Source organism: Cheilinus undulatus, linkage group 1 (genome assembly GCF_018320785.1).
Source record: "Cheilinus undulatus linkage group 1, ASM1832078v1, whole genome shotgun sequence".
NCBI classification, from domain to species: Eukaryota; Metazoa; Chordata; class Actinopteri; order Labriformes; family Labridae; genus Cheilinus; species Cheilinus undulatus.
In genome coordinates this window covers 26324905-26342900 of record NC_054865.1, presented here as the reverse complement: position 1 = coordinate 26342900, position 17996 = coordinate 26324905, and the positions used below count along the sequence as shown (strand labels likewise).

Sequence of the window (17996 nt, the reverse complement as noted above, 5' to 3'; positions counted from 1 at the left end):
TACTAAATGTTTCCCTGTGGAAAGTACATTTCAGTTGTCTTTTGTGACTTTTTCATCCTGTTTACTAGAGATAAAAGTGCTGTTTTATCATGATAATGTACCAGATTCAGTCATTCTCTTGAGATACCTGCTATTATGACATCCACTATTATGAAAAAGCCAGAACTGTTATCTCAAACTAATGTCAGTCAAGATCTGGAGAATGAGTGAAATCCACTCCTTATCACAGGAAAACAGAGCAACACAATTCTACGACTATGCTCCAAGGACTGTGGTTAAAAAAAAGTATTTCATTCTGACAGACACTCCTAAAACTTAACACCAGACTTGGGTGTTGATTAGAAGTCTCCATGTCCAAGCTGAGAGGACCTTAATGTCATCATCACATTTGTTTTTCAGCTGACTCTTCATAAAAAGTTATCATACTCCCTCTGATGCCCATCCCCTTTATAAACTTCAATGACCTTAAGGCTTTATCGTATTTCAGCTCCTCCATGGAGAAAAATTCTGAGGCAACAAATTGGTGGCGCAAAACTCTACCATCCTCTTAAAATAACATTATGCATGAACTGGTATTTTGGTACCACTTTATTTTAGTGGACCCTAATTACCTGGTAATCTTATGGTAGTAAGTGAAATTATGGTCATTTCTCAAGAATAAGGTGTAATTACCAAGTAATAAGTCTGCATTTTATCAAGTAATAACTCAGTAATATTAAGCAAGTATTTACCTTGTAATAATGTATAAATCATCAAGTCATTTCTTGGCAGTTCTTTATAATTAGGTTGAATTTTACCCTGATCTTAATCCTCAAAATACTGTAGCAATTCTATGGTATTTTACCCTCATCCTTACTCTCTAACACTAATTCTAAATGTAATTAAAAGTATTATTGTGTCAGTTAACTGGTAATTAGGTGTTAGAAATAAGATGGTTATTTTCTATGTAAATGCTTGATCATTTCTAGGTAGTGTCTTTTGCTTTCCCTCATCAAAATCATCAAATACACAATCCAACAACTCCAAAATGCTCTCGTGGACAAGTTGTGACCAGTACATTCACCACGCTATGAAATAATCATGGAACATTACGAGACGGAGATGTTTTACAGTGAAATGCAAAGCCAGAACTATACTCCAGACATGGCTGCTGCACTGTGTCACTCCGCCTAGTGGTTTATTCAAGAAATAGTTCAGAGTATTTGCTTCATGTATCGTAATGTTACATAATTATACATTATTATTTCATATTATTTGCCAAAATGTTGAAGTATCCCTATAAGTTTTTCTTAGGGTTATATTTAGGAGGTTAGGGTTAGAGTAAAATACTACCTAATTACCAGAGAATTTCCTCAATATTACAAGTAACTAATTGATGATTAGGTGTCTCCATCAGCATCTTTATCAGTTTATGGTATGTAGGTTATTAAAGTTGCATAATGTAGCTTTGATATTGTGGAAATTCTCTGGTAATTAGGTGGTATTTTACTAAGTAATTTCTAAGAAATAAGATATCAGTTGTCAAGTTGCTTGATAATACCCAGGTAATTTCTTTATTTCGGCCCAATAAGTTAAAGTGAGTAAATTAAAGTTATTTTTAGGGTTAGGTTTAGGGGATTAGGTGGAGGGTTAGGGTCAGGATAGGGTTAGATTAGGGGTTAGAGTTTAAGTAAAGTATTACCTAATTACCACAGACAAAGAATAACTTGATGAATAACACATTATTACTATGCAAGAACTTCCTAAAATACCAAATTTCCAAGTTATTATGTATAAAATGAAACTTCTAACAAGGAAATTACCTCCCTGTTCTTGGGAAATTCCTAAATAAATATAGTGTTAAATAAATAAATAAATAATAGCAGCAGTCATTGCAGGGTGACTCAGGACAGAAAATTAAATTAGACTGAATATGATACAATCAGATCATGAAACATGGCCCACAGTATATATTACACCAGCTATTCCATATTTGCGTTAAATGAGTAAGGAAGACTGCTTCAGTATTTTGTCGAAACACACCCAGCTCTAAAACTTTTTAAGGATGAAATTTACAATTACTTTAATTTTCTATACATGACATGATAAAAGGCTACAGCTATGTTCTCTAAGATAAAGCCACCTGATTCAGAATCTGTTTCACCTTAATCACAATATGATGTGACATTGCGACTGGGAGCCGCTGAGCCGAGCTCTGTGTGCGACCACCAGCAGAACTGGTCCTCTTAAAAAGCACAAATGGAGCAATGATGTGGGGCTATTCATCTAGGTCAAGAGAATTAATGCAGCTAGTTAAGACGAGACAAATTACAGAGTCATGCTACGCCAGCAGAATCATGAGTTAACAGAATAATGATTTTCTGTGCTCTCCCTTACCTTTTACTTTTGTCCTGCACACATACAGACTCCAGCTTGTAATGCATCAGCTGTTCTCTCTGCACACATGGCAAGTAGAGATTAAAAATGGAAAGTGAAGAGAAAGCTGGCCAGGTTTGTTGGAAGAAAGTGTTACTTTTATGGGTATTCAGAATCAATAAACTGTGTGTTGTTCCACAGGGGGGATTAACATAGTGACCTCCTGTGTTTAAGGCTGCAGAATGAACACTCTGTATAGTCAGCATTGTGCCGGTGGGTTTCTGCATCTCAGTGCGCATCTGTGTTTTGAATTTGGAGGTATGAAAGTCAGAGACACCTCAACAGCAGCAGTGTCAGAATGAACATTAGTGTAGACATTCAGGCATATATGCATTTAAAGAGGAGACTAAGTAAGGAGAAAAGTTGAGAGATTCTGCAGAAGAACCTGCAGATACCATGTATCATTTTCTCCACACTAAACGGGTGATGTGTTATTTTCAAATCCTAGATGAACAGAACTAGAGAAAGGACAGATATTGCACTTACTCAGCATTTGCCATGATTATGGGTGATCAGGAGGAGAGATGTGGTGTTTGCTGTTACAAAGGCGCCTCTTAGTTCAGGTTGTTTTTTGCTGCAGTTCACCTTTTCACCTGATAGATGTTGTCATGATGATCCTAGGATGGAAGAGTGTGGTCTTTAATACAAATATAAACAATTCTTAGTTTAGATAAAAGCAGGACACACCAATATGTGGGTGGTTGGTCCCTAAAGATGACCTAAAGCCCATTAAACAGTATGCAACATCAATTATTACAATCAACACTGCTATAAAATGGTTATAAGGAAGTTATTCATCAGCTGCAACCTTTGAATTTCTTATTAAATCTGGGGATATTAAATATGTGCAAAAGTTGGAGGAGCTAGCTGCCATTGTTTTGAGCTTGGCAAACTCTTGGTCAACAATTTGAGGGAATGTGGTGTCACTCCTCTAAATAGGCTACCAGCCTTGAGCCAAATAGGTTACCTATGAAGAGGCAAGACTTTTCGAAACCAAAAATAATGGTTAAAATAGTTGTTGTGAACTTTAAATCACAGTCCTACAGTATTTCCTAGCAGCAAGCAGAGATCAAACACTCTACAGAGAGTGTAGCTATATCAGTTTGTCCTGAAACTGATGTAGCTGCCGCTTTCATGTTCTTAAAAAGAAAAGCCATGAAGAAAAGTATTGCAATGAGCTGCTGCTACACATAAATAAAAGATTATTCAGACCTACCTGTGTGAGCTTTACATTGCTGACGGCTGATCGTGCCTCCTGCTGCCCCCTTGCTGATAGTGATGTCTCCCTCGGTGGTGATCAGAGTGAGTGAAGAAGCAGCAGCAGGCTCGCAGTGTGTGTAGGCTGCAGCTATCCTTAGCACTTTCGCATTGGATGAGCACCACCAACACCACCACCACCACCACCGCTGCTGCTGCTGCTGCTGCTTCCGCTGCTCCCACTTGCGCTGCTCGGATTTCAGTGCAAACTCAGAGAGCTCAAATGCAAGAAGAAGCATCGTCGCCCGGGGAGATCATGGTAGCTGTAAAGTGTCCTTCAGATTAGAAATATTTCTACATTACAATCTCCCTTCTGGTTAGGATCGCTGCCCCAGATCCAGATCCCGCTCCTGAACAGAGCAGGGTTTCCCCGGCGAGCGCAGCGGGGATCCCTGCGAGCGGAGCTGTCCAGGTGCTGAAGCGAGCCGGACCAATCCTCGGCTCTCTCTCCGATCCTTACACAGCAGCAGCAGCCAATTTCACCCAAACGCCATCAGAACATTGACGTTTTCGTACCAGAGACTGACAGTAGCCAATGAATCGTGTGACATTTGCATCGCTCCGGTCACGACATAGCAATCTAAAAATGTTGGCCGTGTATGTGTGTCAACGTGTGTGTGAGAGACAAGAAATCCAGTGTGAAGATTTTCTCAGCTCCCGATTGAGTCAAATTTAAGAGCGGATTATCGCCACAGATGATTTTATTAGCTTTTCGCCTGGTAGGTCGTCCCTCTCCGTGTCATGAGCGTTTTTTATGGTTTCCCAAAATAAAGATACTATGGGAATATAAATTGCCTTCGCAGCAATTGGCTTAACCGTTTGTCATTCATCGGGATTAGCCAGTCGATGGTTAAAGCGCACATCAATCAATCTGAAGCGTCTCTTCCTTTATTTAAACACGCATGGACGTGGGCTGCTCAAGATGTTATAGGCTGAGGCTTACATTTCAGGGAGTGCGCAAATGAGGAAGAGCGCTGATCTGAATAAACTGTAGTAGGCCTGTGGTGTGAACAGAGGAGGGATGCGTAACGCCCCGCGCGCTCCAAGACTGGGGCTTAAGATACAGGCTTCTGCTAACAGAGAGATGGAGCAAATGCATGGAGGATACACAACATAGTTTGCATACTGGATGCTTGTCGTTTATTGAGGAAATGAGCACGATAGAAATTATTTGGCACATGTAGAAAAGTGCGTCAACACAAACAACTTTTTGATCACTGACTCATAAGCGTTACCTTGACATACATTTTAAGTCCACCTTACAAAGTAAAAAATGAGAAAATGAGAATTCGCAATGATTAAAAGGTTTCATCATTAAACTTTCCTGCAACAATTAGTGTTGCAGCATATAGGGAAGCTTAACTCCAATAATTCCCAAACTAATATATGTGAAGAGGAAATTACACCTTCAGGTCATCAGCATTTTCACCTTTAGGTGACAAAAGCCCTAAATAGATCAAGAACAGCCATTGGGGGGGGGGGGGGATACATGAACTGTCTTTTACAGACTCTTATCTCATTATAAAGAGCAGTCTGTAGCATTCTGACCTTTTACCAAACTTAGAACTAAGTAGTTTCAGGTGAAAGAGAACGTAAACATTTTGCCTATATGGACACCAGATAAAATATCTTTTCTGACTTTAGTCAGATCTCCCCACTTTCAAACTATACACTGTTTCTGTTATTAAAAAAAGTACAGCAAATTCTAAGTCAAGATGAGTTGTGGTTCATTGTTGCTCAGCCAACATGTTTTTTCTGTTTTAGGGATGAATTCTTCTCAGAAACTGGAGAAATGTATCAAAAGAATTCAACACTAAGCCCTAGCAATGATCATTAGACGTGGGAAGTAGAAGATGTGACCTGCAATGTGGTCCACAAAGAGGCACTGTAAGGTTCAGACTGAAGTCCCTATGCCTAGAACAACAAAGGTAGACAGATACCTTGTAAAAGTGTAGTAATGTGACATCCTTTAATTTTTTTCCCCATTGGAAAGAAAAGAAAAATGTAAAAATCCTAAGTGTAAAAGCTACATTAAAAGGAAGAGCATTAAATCAAGATCACCTTGATTCTATGGAAGATGGGCCATATTTGACTTGTTTACATTAATAAAAGGGCCTGTATATTATCAACATCTATAAGAAAAGCTTGTGAAACACAGGGTACACAACTTACTCACCCGCAAAGCAAACACACCATGAGGTTGAAAAGTAAGATATGCCTTGAATGTGCATCAAGTTTAGAGTAAATATAAACATATATTTTACAAGTGTGTCCCATCACATTTGAATGTAAAAAGAGATGATCATTTTATCTTATATATACCTGAACTCTGAAATCCCCAAGTTTTACCAAGAAGTAAATGATGCCATCACACTGATGGCTAAAGGGATCATTTTCCTGCTTTATGAGCAGGAATATTCTGAGTCGTAATACTCTCTAAAGAATGTTTTCAGTCCCTGCCATCGTTATCCATCGTTGGAGGTCAGCCCAAATGCACTAGGGTCATGACTGTGGTGTACTCATGCTGTAGGCTGTCCGTGTCAGTGTCGCACAGTGTGTAGTCATCCTTAACGATCCGGTCACAGCCGATCTCACCATTGCCAAACAGGCCGAAGAGCGGGGTGTTAGGGAACACCTTGTGGAAGGCGTCGGCTTCTACATTAGCCTGGTTGTTGTAGTAGTTCTGGCCTCTGCCCACGCATGCAATCATGAAGCCTAGGGTGTTTCTTTCAGGAATTTTGGCTGCCTTTAGCCTCCGGATTGTGTCTTCTGCTGCCTTTGGGTTGGTCACGTCTTGGTCCAAGAGCACAGATGCCCCCTGCACCTTAGGGCCACTCAGAGCCAGGCCCAGCACCCCGTACGCATCCTCACTACAGCTACAGATTGAGAAATAATGCAGAGTGAGAAAGATTGATTTGGCAAGGATAGTCAAATAATTTCAGTCTGAATGTCAATGGAGTTGTTTGACGGTGCCTTACACTTCTTATATATATATGCAAAAAATAAAAAGGACTTTTTGTTTAAAGCTTTGGACAATTTGAGCTTCAGGATTTACAAGGAGTCATTGGCAATAGTTAGTACATTTACTCACCATGATGTAGTAGGAGAGAAAACACCATCTACCAGCCCTCCAGCAATAACAGCTTTGCTCTTGGCCAGCGGCTCCAGTATCTGGCCGAGGAATCGTGCTCCTCCAGATTTATAGGCTTGGTAGACAAACAATATTACTACACGTAGGTCTGGGTTGTTAACTAGTCCTGCAACGACAATAGAATGAATTCATGTTTAGTACATCTCAGTTCAGATAACTGGATTATAACTACTGTGAATCTCCACTCACCTGCTTCTCTCAGAGCTGTTGGGGACATGGATTTCTTGCAAAAATGAAAAGGTTTGATGTTGACACCTTCCATGCTGGGAAACATGACAGCAAAGCCAGCCTCCCCCTCCTGGTACTCCTTAGGATGGCCGGAGCTAGGGCCGCTGGGAGTCACTGCACAGAGGAGCACGCATGTACTGAAGAATATTAAGACGCACTAACCCCCACTCATGTCATGATGGAGCCCCATGACTATCATAACTACCAAAAATTAAGTTATAATTTTAAATAGCAACCTTAATTTGCCATGGTAAAATAGATGACACCTTATTAAATAAGTAAGTCAGGATATCAAGATAAACCTTCAGTGAAATAGAAAATGGGTGGCATTGTATTATTGTTTTACTGTATTGCTGTTTATTACTGTTCAAGCCCTGACTGAACAAATCTTAATCCATTATTTGTAGTGTTGGCTGGAATCAAAGGAGGCAGGAACAGTGTCTGTGCCACCATCACCTCAAGATCATCACCTCACTGCCTGCTGCCATCTTGGAAACAAAAAATTGTAATTTTGCCAACAGAAGGGAAAGCTAGATGCAACTGCTGCTGAACATGCTTACAAAAGACATCTTTAGAGACACATGATAAGTATAGAGGAAACAATATGAACATACAAAAAAAGAAAAACACAACAGCACTTGCCTAGACTTTCCCTGATAGATACCTCAGATTGTTGCTGGTACAATTCCTTCACCACAGAGCACAAATTATCTACAACTAATCAGTAGGGATGCACGATATTGGATTTTTGCCAATAACTGATATCCCAATATTTTAAAACTTATTTTGGCTGATACCAATACGGATATTTAATTTAAAAAAAATTCTACTGTAAAAAACACCAATTCTATTCTGTACTACAATTTTTTTAAATATTAGTAGTCTATTTCTTTTAGAAACAGACAAATCATTTGATTTTCATCAGAAATGAGGGACGTATTGTTTTTTTTTTCCAAATACAGCCATACACTAATGAAAAACTTACAGTAATGTCTTTGGGTTACATGAGCATTACATGCTACATGTATTTTTAACAGTACAACCAAAGTCATCTGCATCTTTGAGGGCAATTAAAAGCAGCAAAATAACCTGCTGACACCGAGCTTCATGGTGCAAAAAAGAAATAGCTTATAAATTTAGATTATTTCTCCTTATTACTCAGCCAGATTGCAGGGTGGCTCCCTGAGATACTCCTGACAAAGTGCTTTCAATAACAATAACAATAACAAAAGACAGATTCTTAAATGCGAAAAATCTAGCAATAGTTCAGAGCTTAAATATGATTTTAAATTTTTGAGACTCAAGATGAACAAAAGAAATAAAACTTCAACTAAAGTAGTTCTCCTGACTCTGCTTTAAACAGCACAAACTAACTAAGCAACCAAGTTTAATGGGCATTTCACTGTAAACAGCTCTGTAACAACCCAGTGACACCCACATCTCCAATGCTGAGACAGGACACCTGCAGACTGTGCACCATGCATGGGAGACTTGGCACACAGAAGTCCGTCGTTGCTTTTGCCATGTTTTGCGCGCGGTCACGTAGCACAACATGCACGTTCTTTTTCTCTGTTTTCCATATCCGAAGCATGTTATCAAAAGTGGCTGCAACTGCGGCTGCTGAGTGAGCACACCTATGAGTGCAGGACAGGCTTTTTAAGAGTGAAATCCTCATCCAGCCACTGAGGCAGTGAGGCTCAACATGCTAACAGGATGGACACTTGATGTCCATATATCCGTGGTGAAGATAATATGTTTAGCTTTAACGAGGAGCTTCTCTATGTGACTGGAAACAAAGTTTTGCAGTTCAGGTAAGGCTATAAGCGCCTGCTAGGTATAATGTAGCAGGGCTTTAAATGCATCATTAGCCCACAGAAGCTCATATATTCTACCACGCTGAAAGGCTGATTATCAAGAGCTATAAATTCCATGATTTTCCTGTTAAGCTCCTTACCTTTGGGTGGTTGCTGCTGTATTTTTTAGCTTTGTCAAATGGCTTAAGTAGACGCTGTTGACGAGTTTTCCCTGGCACAAGGTTTTATCATTCTTTATCTTAAGAAAGTCCTTGTAGTCAGAAGGCTGACGGTTTTTTAGATGCAAAATTAAAGTGGTGGTGTTAAAGGCGTGCTGTTGTCGTACTCCTCCTTGCATCAAATGTACTTTACAAGCGATGCAAACAGCTACTTGCTGTCTTGTTCCCACACCTCAAACTTCTCCCACATAGCTGACATGTTGAGTTTGTCGTGGGCGCACGTCCGACGTCATGGCGTGTGCTTAATTATGACGTCACATTATCGGCCGTACAGATCGGTGTAAATTATATTATCAGCTGATAGCGATAATTAACTTTTTAAGCTTTTATCGGCCGATACTGATATACTGCCTATAATACTGTGCATCCCTATCAGGCAAAGGAAATGATTGGTTCATCTTAACTTGCTTTTTTCACCTGCAACTGTTCTGTGACCATATAAGCCACCCTTATCACAAATGGCCTAACTCCCCCCATCACTCCTTCCAGTTACTACCATCAAGTAGATGTTACTATGTCCCTCAGACATGGAATTAAATCTGGAAAAAACCTAATTTCCTTTGCAATTACGAGCCTGAAAAATATATAACAGACATTGCATGACTTCCATTTTTATCAGTTGCTGTTTTAATACCCCTTTTTAATGCCAATACGGTTTTAAATGTGTTTTAAATGTGACCGTGTCTTTTTTGGGCCGTGTCAAGGGAAAATCTCTGTCACTATTGGGACAGACAATAAAGTCTATCTCACTATCTACTGACAACAGAATTCATTTCAGCAGCATCAATCTTCATCATTCTAAGTAACACCTGGACTTGTCCAACTGTGAGAAGGAAAAAATGACTGAGATTACATTTTCCCATCAGCTACTGTTACAGCCTGAAAACAGTCTCCACTAACAATTTGTAGCAGCTCCTACTATAAGATAATTTAAAACGGTGAGAAGGACTGTTATCTCTTATTTTGCTGGAGGCAGTTTCATAGAGGCAGCATCTAGTGGCCACTACAGGAACTGCAACCTGAGCTACTGTTCAGAAACTGCAACCTGAGCTACTGTTCAGAAGCTTAATACTTGAGATGATATTAAGAAACTTGTCAGATATTACACACACAAAGGGGGCATAATGAAAATACACATCTTAGCCAGCTTGTTCAGATTAATGAGTGACTATCCTAATGAGAAAACATCAGGTAGTACAGCCATGAATTCACAGCATTATAGACATGCAGCATCATTCACCACTCGAGTTTATGATTTAACTTTTCTCTGCTGAGCAAAGTTCCAGTGTGCCACTGAATAAGTACATTACATAACACCAGGGTTTCCGCAACATGTAATTGATCGTGGCGCACCGCCACGCCAAAATAAAAGCCACCATGCTTTCAGAATAATGATTTTTTTGCAGATGTTAATAATGTAAATTAAATTGTATGAATGGAACCATATAAACATATAGTCTATATTTGCGCACATTTACGAACCATAATAGGAGTTTGAAATTGTAATCATGAAATGTGACACTGCTCCGTAACTTAATTTTGAAAAACGTACACCGGAGTCTGAACTTCCTGTCTGTCGTCACACACAGACGGCTGATAAACTTTACTTTCGTTTAGTTTAGTACTTCCCTGATTATAATCTAATGATTAGCGGTAAACCTGTGTAGATATATTCATCACTAACTGTGTCTCATGATGGAGATGAGACGCTAGTGATCTAAAAATAGCTTGTTGTCGTAAAAACTCCGGCAGAACTTTAGCTTCGTTTCTGTTACGATACGAGACTGGATAAAAACAACAGCGAAGGACTGGCAAGCTCCTGTCAGGAGCAGTTGGGTGTGTGTCTGTGTATGTGTGACCAACTAGAGGAGAGACAGTTTGTGCGTCTGTCGGGGTTGGTCTGACAACAAGCATGAACGAACTAACGTTAGCTTGTTGAATACGTGAGTGATAAATGTTTTTAAGTTATCATAATACGAATAACTTCCATAGGCTGAGGCTGACCTGTGGCTCCTCTGGGATGAAATAATTGCAAGAGGACGTAATAAAAGCAGAATCCCACTATAGGAGTCCTTCATTAAAATCATATTCCTAGGCCGTTGTCATTGGTATGATCTTAAAGTGTTTTTTAGTATGTTTGAAAGGAGGGAGGCAAAGTAAAAGCATAAAAAACAACAATTTTATTTTTTTGAATTTTTTGTGTGTTTATTCTGTGGCATGTCCAAGTCATTTAATTTAACAGAATTGAATAATGTAATGTTACTGTATTTTACGTTAAAAAATTTTTGGGGGGTGGGGGGGGGGGGGGCCAAGCCCTCCCCCACGGTTTCAAAAAATCCTGGAGGAAACCCTGGAACACTGTTCACTGTTTTAAAAAATGAGCAAATGTTGTGCATTACTATCTAATGCAGCCCTATCCTCCGCTGTGCTATGCAGGAAAACAATGAGTAGGTGTATCACAATTCATCTCTTTAGTACCGTGCAGAGTGACTACTAACATACATAAATAATTAGATGTACTCCGGGCTCTATGGCAGACTCATTACAAGCAATCCATAGATCCCACCTCATCCAATCAAACATTTCATTCATTTGAATTATCTGACCCTGCAATGACCCTGAGCTGCTATATCACAAAATGAGACTTATCACAAACAGCTGAGGCTGCCATTAAAGCTGATAGACGATGGGAGCCTGATAAGCCATCATCTAGCAGAAAGAGAACATGGCTGATGGAGAGTCACTTCTCTGAGGGTTTGTGATTATATGGAGAAATGGGGAGCACAGCACCAGGCAGACTGGGCAATCTATCAGACAGCCACCACTGGTGCTTTCCAACCAGGCAGCTGTAGAGGGGATTAATGTGTAGTCTTTTCTGCTCAAAGGTGAACTACTTTTCATGGATATACACACGACACCTGGTTAACTATGAATGTTTTCACAGAAATCTAGTGAATGAACACACTTCAGCTACGCATTTGATAAATCAAAGCTTGTACTTCCAAGAGTCACTTTATATTACTATTGACAGAAATTACAGTCTCAATTTGACAAAACATAATTTTACTGGAAATGAGATGTGATTTTATTTTTAGACAAATGTAAGGAGAGGACAGAAAAGGGAAGCACTTACAGACTATTCCTGGTGAAGCAATGCCCATTATGTCACAGCCTTTGGGGAAGACCATGTTCAGTTCCTCAGCCATCTCCAGCCTCGGGCGACTTTTTTCTTCAGAGTAATTATGAAAAAAAAAAAAAGAGAAAGGTCATTTTTTTAGGTGTTTACTTTAAATTACACAAAAAAACATTGCTGGGTAGGGAAGGGCATTGTGCCACAATTTAGATTCAGAAAGTGTTCCATTTCTGTTTGTTATCATTATTTTTTGTCCTTTATGAAGTTCCTCTTTAGCCAGATATCTCAAATGCCAGTGAGTCAAGATGGAGTCGTATTAAAATAAAATGGTTCCACTCCAAAAGGGACACATCATCCAGAGTGACACACCATTTACAAATTAATTCACCAAAGAAAGAAATCAAATTCTTTAAATTAGGACTACTCGAAGTCTTGGGGTGGGTGGCAAATACTGCCAAAAATCTCTAAACTAAAAGTATAATATGCAACTTTTAGAGTAGATGTCCAGTAAAGGTTATGTCCAGGCTCTCAGATGAAGAGATGGGAAAAAAAGTCATATTTTGTGTGGCAAAGTGTCAAAAAAGTAAGGCATGAAATTTCTCGGTACACTGGTCAGAGATACATTATCTTTTTTAATGCTCTATTAATGAAATGTCAATTGATACCACACAAGGGGATTTTCTGGTCATAAATACCCAATGTGTTGATTTCTGGCTCATTTAATGCCTCTTCCCTATTAATGTACAGAATATTGATATCCATTTTAACATGCAAAAAGCAAATACTCAAAAAAATATATCAAAATCAAATAGAAGTGGACAAAAAAACAAATACAAGCCTTGGTAAATGTTCCCTCTAAAATTTAAGCCCACCTACTGATAAAAATAAGACTTTTTATAGTCTTGAATTTAAAAACTCAAATTAAAAGCTTTTTAAGGATCAGCATGAACCTTGTCTTGATTTTTTAAGGAAGTAATTTTTCTATGAAGGTTTCATTCTGATATATTTGGATCCTGCCATATCATTGTTCCTAAAGTCACATTTCTTCCTTAAATTATCGCGATATCAGTATGTTTCAAATTATGCCTGAGCGATAACTAAATTTAATAGATTAGTTTTTGTATGTGTTTAAGGTAAATTAAAATCAAAAAAAGAAAGAAAATGAAGATTTCATCTTGAACTTTATGGTTTAACAGGGGAGGAGAAAATAAACTGCATACCCTGGATGTTAGTTTGAACGACTCCCCCTCTTGTGAAACTACATAATGAACTTTTCAAGACAAGTTTCCAACATGCACTCAAGCCCCACAAAAAAAAATAAACGTGCTTCACCCTAGAAGGGAAATTCACTTTGCTTTGCTTAACTTTATTGATAAATTAAAAGCAAGACTTGTTTTTAATATTTTTTGTAATCTCTTTTCTGAAAAAAATCATTAATTGAGTTTTGAAAGGTCTGACAAAAAATTAGAGATTTACTTCTAAACTATATAGTTCAGCTCCAAATCAAAAACTGGCAATTAAGCCTAAAAATGCCTTTTTTTTTTTTTTTTTTTTTTTTTTTTTTTTAATCGGACGGCAGTTGCCCATTAGTCATTAGTTACTTCTGCTCATAAAACATAGCAAGAAAAACTAAAAGGCACACTCACCCATTACAATGTCTGGTTAAACAGACACCTCCATAACAGGCAAAAACATAACTTTAGAGCTATAACAATTCAGTAATTATATTCTTGGTTCTGGTACCATTCATCAGAAAGATATTTTAAATATGAGCACCAAAGTTTGTTGCAAGGTCTCTCTTCAATCCCTTTAAACTATGTTTTTCTATAATCAATTCTGTTGTGAGTCATTAAAATTTGAACTGATGGATATGTAAGAGGTGAGGAGACACTTTGTAATATAACTGACAAAAGAACAACACTGGCCGCTGACCATTGCTTACACCTTTAATAACAAAACACTTTTTAAAAGACCTGCTCTCTCAGTTTAAACTGTGTTGAAGTCAGTGTCCAGATAGCTTTCATTTTTGACACCTTCACTTAAGGTATTAGTCACTTCTTCTGAAAAATTGTAGAGCAACACTCAGCTTATTTGGGTGCATTAGCACGTCTTTTAGAATGCAACTCGTACAACCTAGTACAAGATAGAAGTGCACATCCCAACACATTTGAAAAAAAGAGAAATAAAAACAATTTAAAAAGATACAGCAGCACTGTGCAACAATATTCAGCACCAACCTTTACTCTGTCTGTAGCAGTAGGCTTGTCCATTGAAGGCGTTACAATCTAGCATTACCAGGACTGTTTTAGGCAGGAGATACACTTTCTGAAAAAGAGTACAAATGTTACATTAAAACATGGGGTATATGCTTTTTGACATAAAATTTGGATTAAGAACAGACCAGGTCTCATGGTTTAAAATATAATTATAGCTTCTCTGTACTTTGACAGGTTTTTAAATATATTACTGGATGCTGATGGCTTAAAGCAGGTCTATTCAATTAGTTCAGAATGCGTTTAAGTTTCTGAAAAAGGATCCCATATGAAGGGTCTGAGTGATAATGCAGGACATATAGGCTGTGTCTGAAACCACATACCCTTTCCCTACTCCCTATCCACTCTATAGTGAGCAGCATATAGTGGACTATATAGTGGACTCAAATGCAAAACACAAAAATTATTGCAGACACTACTCCGGCTGAGAGCAATGATGTCATCACCGTCTCACAATTAAAACGTTTCGCAACAACGGCTCGTAGATTCCCATGACAAAAGCTGGGGATCGAAATTACCCGTAGAATTTCAATGAAAACGGATACTAAATATGATCTATTTTCCCCCGAAAATAAAAATATTAATAGATCAAAAAGATTGTGTCTTTAGCGGCAAAACAGTGTACATTTTTGTGTGTAATGTAACTTATTTTTGCATAAAGATGATGGTCTCATGTCTTGTAATCCTCAGAGTTATTCCGTTTTAAATCCTTAACATTTTCTTACAGATATGGTTAAAACCAACAAACAAAAAAGCGTTAAATAAAGTTTTTATATATGTTCCTGTGCTCCTCTCATTCATCCATCCATTTGAGAGCAGCAACCACAATGCATGATGGTAAATATTGCTGGGCTAGTGAGCATCCATTGTTCACTACTTTTCAAAATGCACTGTGGGATAGAATGAGTGCACTATATAGTGAATAACAATGCTCACTCAGAATTTGGACAACACTACAAAACGGCATATTCACTACATAGTGAATAGGGAGTGATTCCGGACACCTCCATAGTTACAGTTACAATTTCTTTTTCACATCGGGCCAGATAGGTTTGAATTTTTCTCCCCTTAAAAAATAAAATCATCATTTAGAAATTGCACTTTGTTTTTACTTGGGTTGTCTTTGTAAAATATTAAAATTGGTTTGATGATCCTAAACATTTAAGTGATAAATATGCAAAAAAAAAAAAAAAATCAGGATTCATAAAAGGGGCAAACACTTTTTCTCAGCACAATACAGTATGTGTAATCATTTTTCATGGCTTCAATCAATCAAGCTGTTTTGATTTTCCCATCCACAACTTCCTCAATTGAGGCAAGCATACACACCTTGACAGTTTTTGCAGTTGTCAATGTATGTTTTGTTGTCTTTTTGCCTAAGATAAATGCTAGTATGCTGATTTAGCTCTCTCGTTCTGCACAAGCCCTAAAAAGGGTGCCAAGTCTTTGCTCAACATGAGGTCCATTTTAAAGTCTTGTCACAGTAAAAACCCTACCTGAGTGGTATTAAAGTTAGCATGAGTAGTTTCAAAATGTCTTTTCAGTTTGTATTCCTTGCACACCAATATGCACTCATTGCAGATAAAGCACATAGGCCTCGCACAAACAAATAAAAAACACCTGATTTTTCACTTTTAAACAGTTATCTGCATGTGCTTTTTATTCTTTAAAGAAGAAGAGACTATTTGTGTGTTTAACTGGTGTATGTGCTTACACGAAGATGTCTGTGTGTCTATGTGGCTAAGACATCAAAGTGAAGAGCATGAGTGGACATGTTTAAACAAGAATAACTGCATCTCAGTGAAGTAGAGCATATAAATTAGGAAATTAATCATACAATTACAACTAATGTACATTATTCAACAAAAGAATCTTGTGTGGATGCTCTTTAAGCAGATGTAGTAGTAGTAGTCTACTTAAGGGTGACTAAAAATGACCTCAGGGGCCTGACCATGATTATGTTATCTCCTACACACAGATATCTATCTATGGATAGATAGATGCACAGATATCCTTGTTATACTTTATTTCTGTTTACTTTTTAGGAGCATTTTATATTCTTCAGTTAATCAGATATTGGGATACATCATTTATGTAAGATAAACTATGATGAATTCAGTATACTGTTTGATGTTATTTTTATAGTGGGTCACTTAGTGTATATCTTACCATTTCGTACCCTGGGTTACCTACTGATTCCCATTACTTATGGGCAAGCAGCCAATAAGACACATAACAATTCTTAAACAAAACAGAGTCCATCGACATATTGTGGACAGCGGGCAGCAAAATAAGAGACTGTACTGAGATGTGGGTATGTTGTTTTATGGGTTTAACTTTTATTTTATTTTTTACCTCCACTTCCTCAGGCAGGATGCTGAACAGGGTATGGACCTCTGTGTCAGACGGTCTATTTGTTGACACCCAGGCCAGCTGCTGCTGGGTCCTCAGCACCCTACGGGCACAGTTTCTCCACAGTCTGCACACACTAAGAAAAAAAAACAAATACAGAAAAACCACAAATACTTTCAACTTAAACACACAGGGAGTAAAAACACAGATACACTAAGCTACACCTGCTTTCCTCATGGAAACTTGGCAGACAGTTAGCAAACTTGTCAAATTGTGTTAAGAAACATCACTTAGGGCCTAAAGTCAATAGCATAAAGGCAAGATAAGTCTGAATCGTGTTACTGTCACGTCAGATTTTAAATTCCCTGTAAATCGACAGAAAAAAATACTTTCACTTTTAAAAGAGAGCTAGTGACGTTAGCCAAGTTGACTGTGTAGCACAAACATGTTTCGTTACCCTGCGATCCGGAGAAGAGACTTCGTTGGAATGAAGGACAGAATTCGTTCAACCACTTCGGCGACATTGCTGAGTACGTATTCAGCCTTACTGACGTGCAAAGTATTTACAAAATCTTCGTTTTCACCCATATTTCTACCCTTAGTCGTGAGTTCTCCAACACGATTACGCAGCCAGGAACTTTTTGCTCTGTTTCCGCCACTGCAGAGGTATCCGAAGGTCGAACACCGCCCCCTGCGGCGAGGAGGAGCTATGACAGATCAGTTCCTCCCACAGTTTTTGAAATGAACTTTCATCATATCTCTTATTGTTACTGAGTTATAAAAGACATAACTTACGTTTGAGGTCCAACTAAACGTTTATTTCTGCGATCTCTTTTTGCTTCTTTTCTCATCTCTATAGCATCTTAAATTTAATTTTAAGAGAAGAAAGTCTGTCAGCACTTACAGTTCTTATCATAGACTATCCAAATCAATGCCACATCCTGCCTAAATATAGTAGAAATACCCCAATCATATCAACAACAAGTGTGGGAATAGCTTATTTTGTTTTAAAATACGACCAAGTCCTTTACTACTACGGTGCAAGGTTATTAAAGTTCACTAAAATTAACTAAATATGACTAAAATGTAAAAATAATCCACCTTATTCCTAGCCCCCGTGATTCTTTGCGTGAAATATGGGTACAACTTCCGGTC

The 17996-nt window shown here is 38.2% G+C and overlaps 2 protein-coding genes across 2 annotated transcripts in view; both read right to left on the bottom strand.

Annotated features, from left to right (window-relative positions):
• Positions 1-3988, bottom strand: part of LOC121513188 (transmembrane protein 266-like) — a 77673-nt gene extending 73685 nt beyond the window's left edge. Inside the window, exons 1-2 of the mRNA XM_041792769.1 lie at positions 3632-3988; positions 2902-3032 (exon numbers count right to left, since the gene is read on the bottom strand). Of these exons, the coding sequence (XP_041648703.1) occupies positions 2902-2915 (14 nt within the window). The 5' untranslated portion in view covers positions 2916-3032; positions 3632-3988. The remainder of the gene's footprint in view (positions 1-2901; positions 3033-3631) is intronic.
• An 810-nt stretch (positions 3989-4798) lies between these two features.
• fbxo22 (F-box protein 22) lies at positions 4799-17490 on the bottom strand. Its single transcript, XM_041792223.1, has 7 exons — positions 17299-17490; positions 16845-16977; positions 14454-14541; positions 12217-12312; positions 7013-7165; positions 6764-6929; positions 4799-6548 (listed from the first exon to the last, which is right to left on the bottom strand). Exons 1-7 carry the CDS (start codon positions 17427-17429, stop codon positions 6155-6157), a joined length of 1161 nt encoding a protein of 386 aa, XP_041648157.1. The 5' UTR covers positions 17430-17490; the 3' UTR covers positions 4799-6154.
• Positions 17491-17996: the final 506 nt, after the last annotated feature.

Coding starts and splice junctions, on each gene's coding strand:
- fbxo22 (XM_041792223.1), bottom strand. CDS start 17,429: ATGGGTGAAAACGAAGATTTTGTAAATACTTTGCACGTCAGTAAGGCT. Junction 7,166..12,216: donor TGCTTCACCAGGAATAGTCT/GTAAGTGCTTCC, acceptor TCCTCTGTGCAG/TGACTCCCAGCGGCCCTAGC. Junction 6,930..7,012: donor AACAGCTCTGAGAGAAGCAG/GTGAGTGGAGAT, acceptor TTGTCGTTGCAG/GACTAGTTAACAACCCAGAC.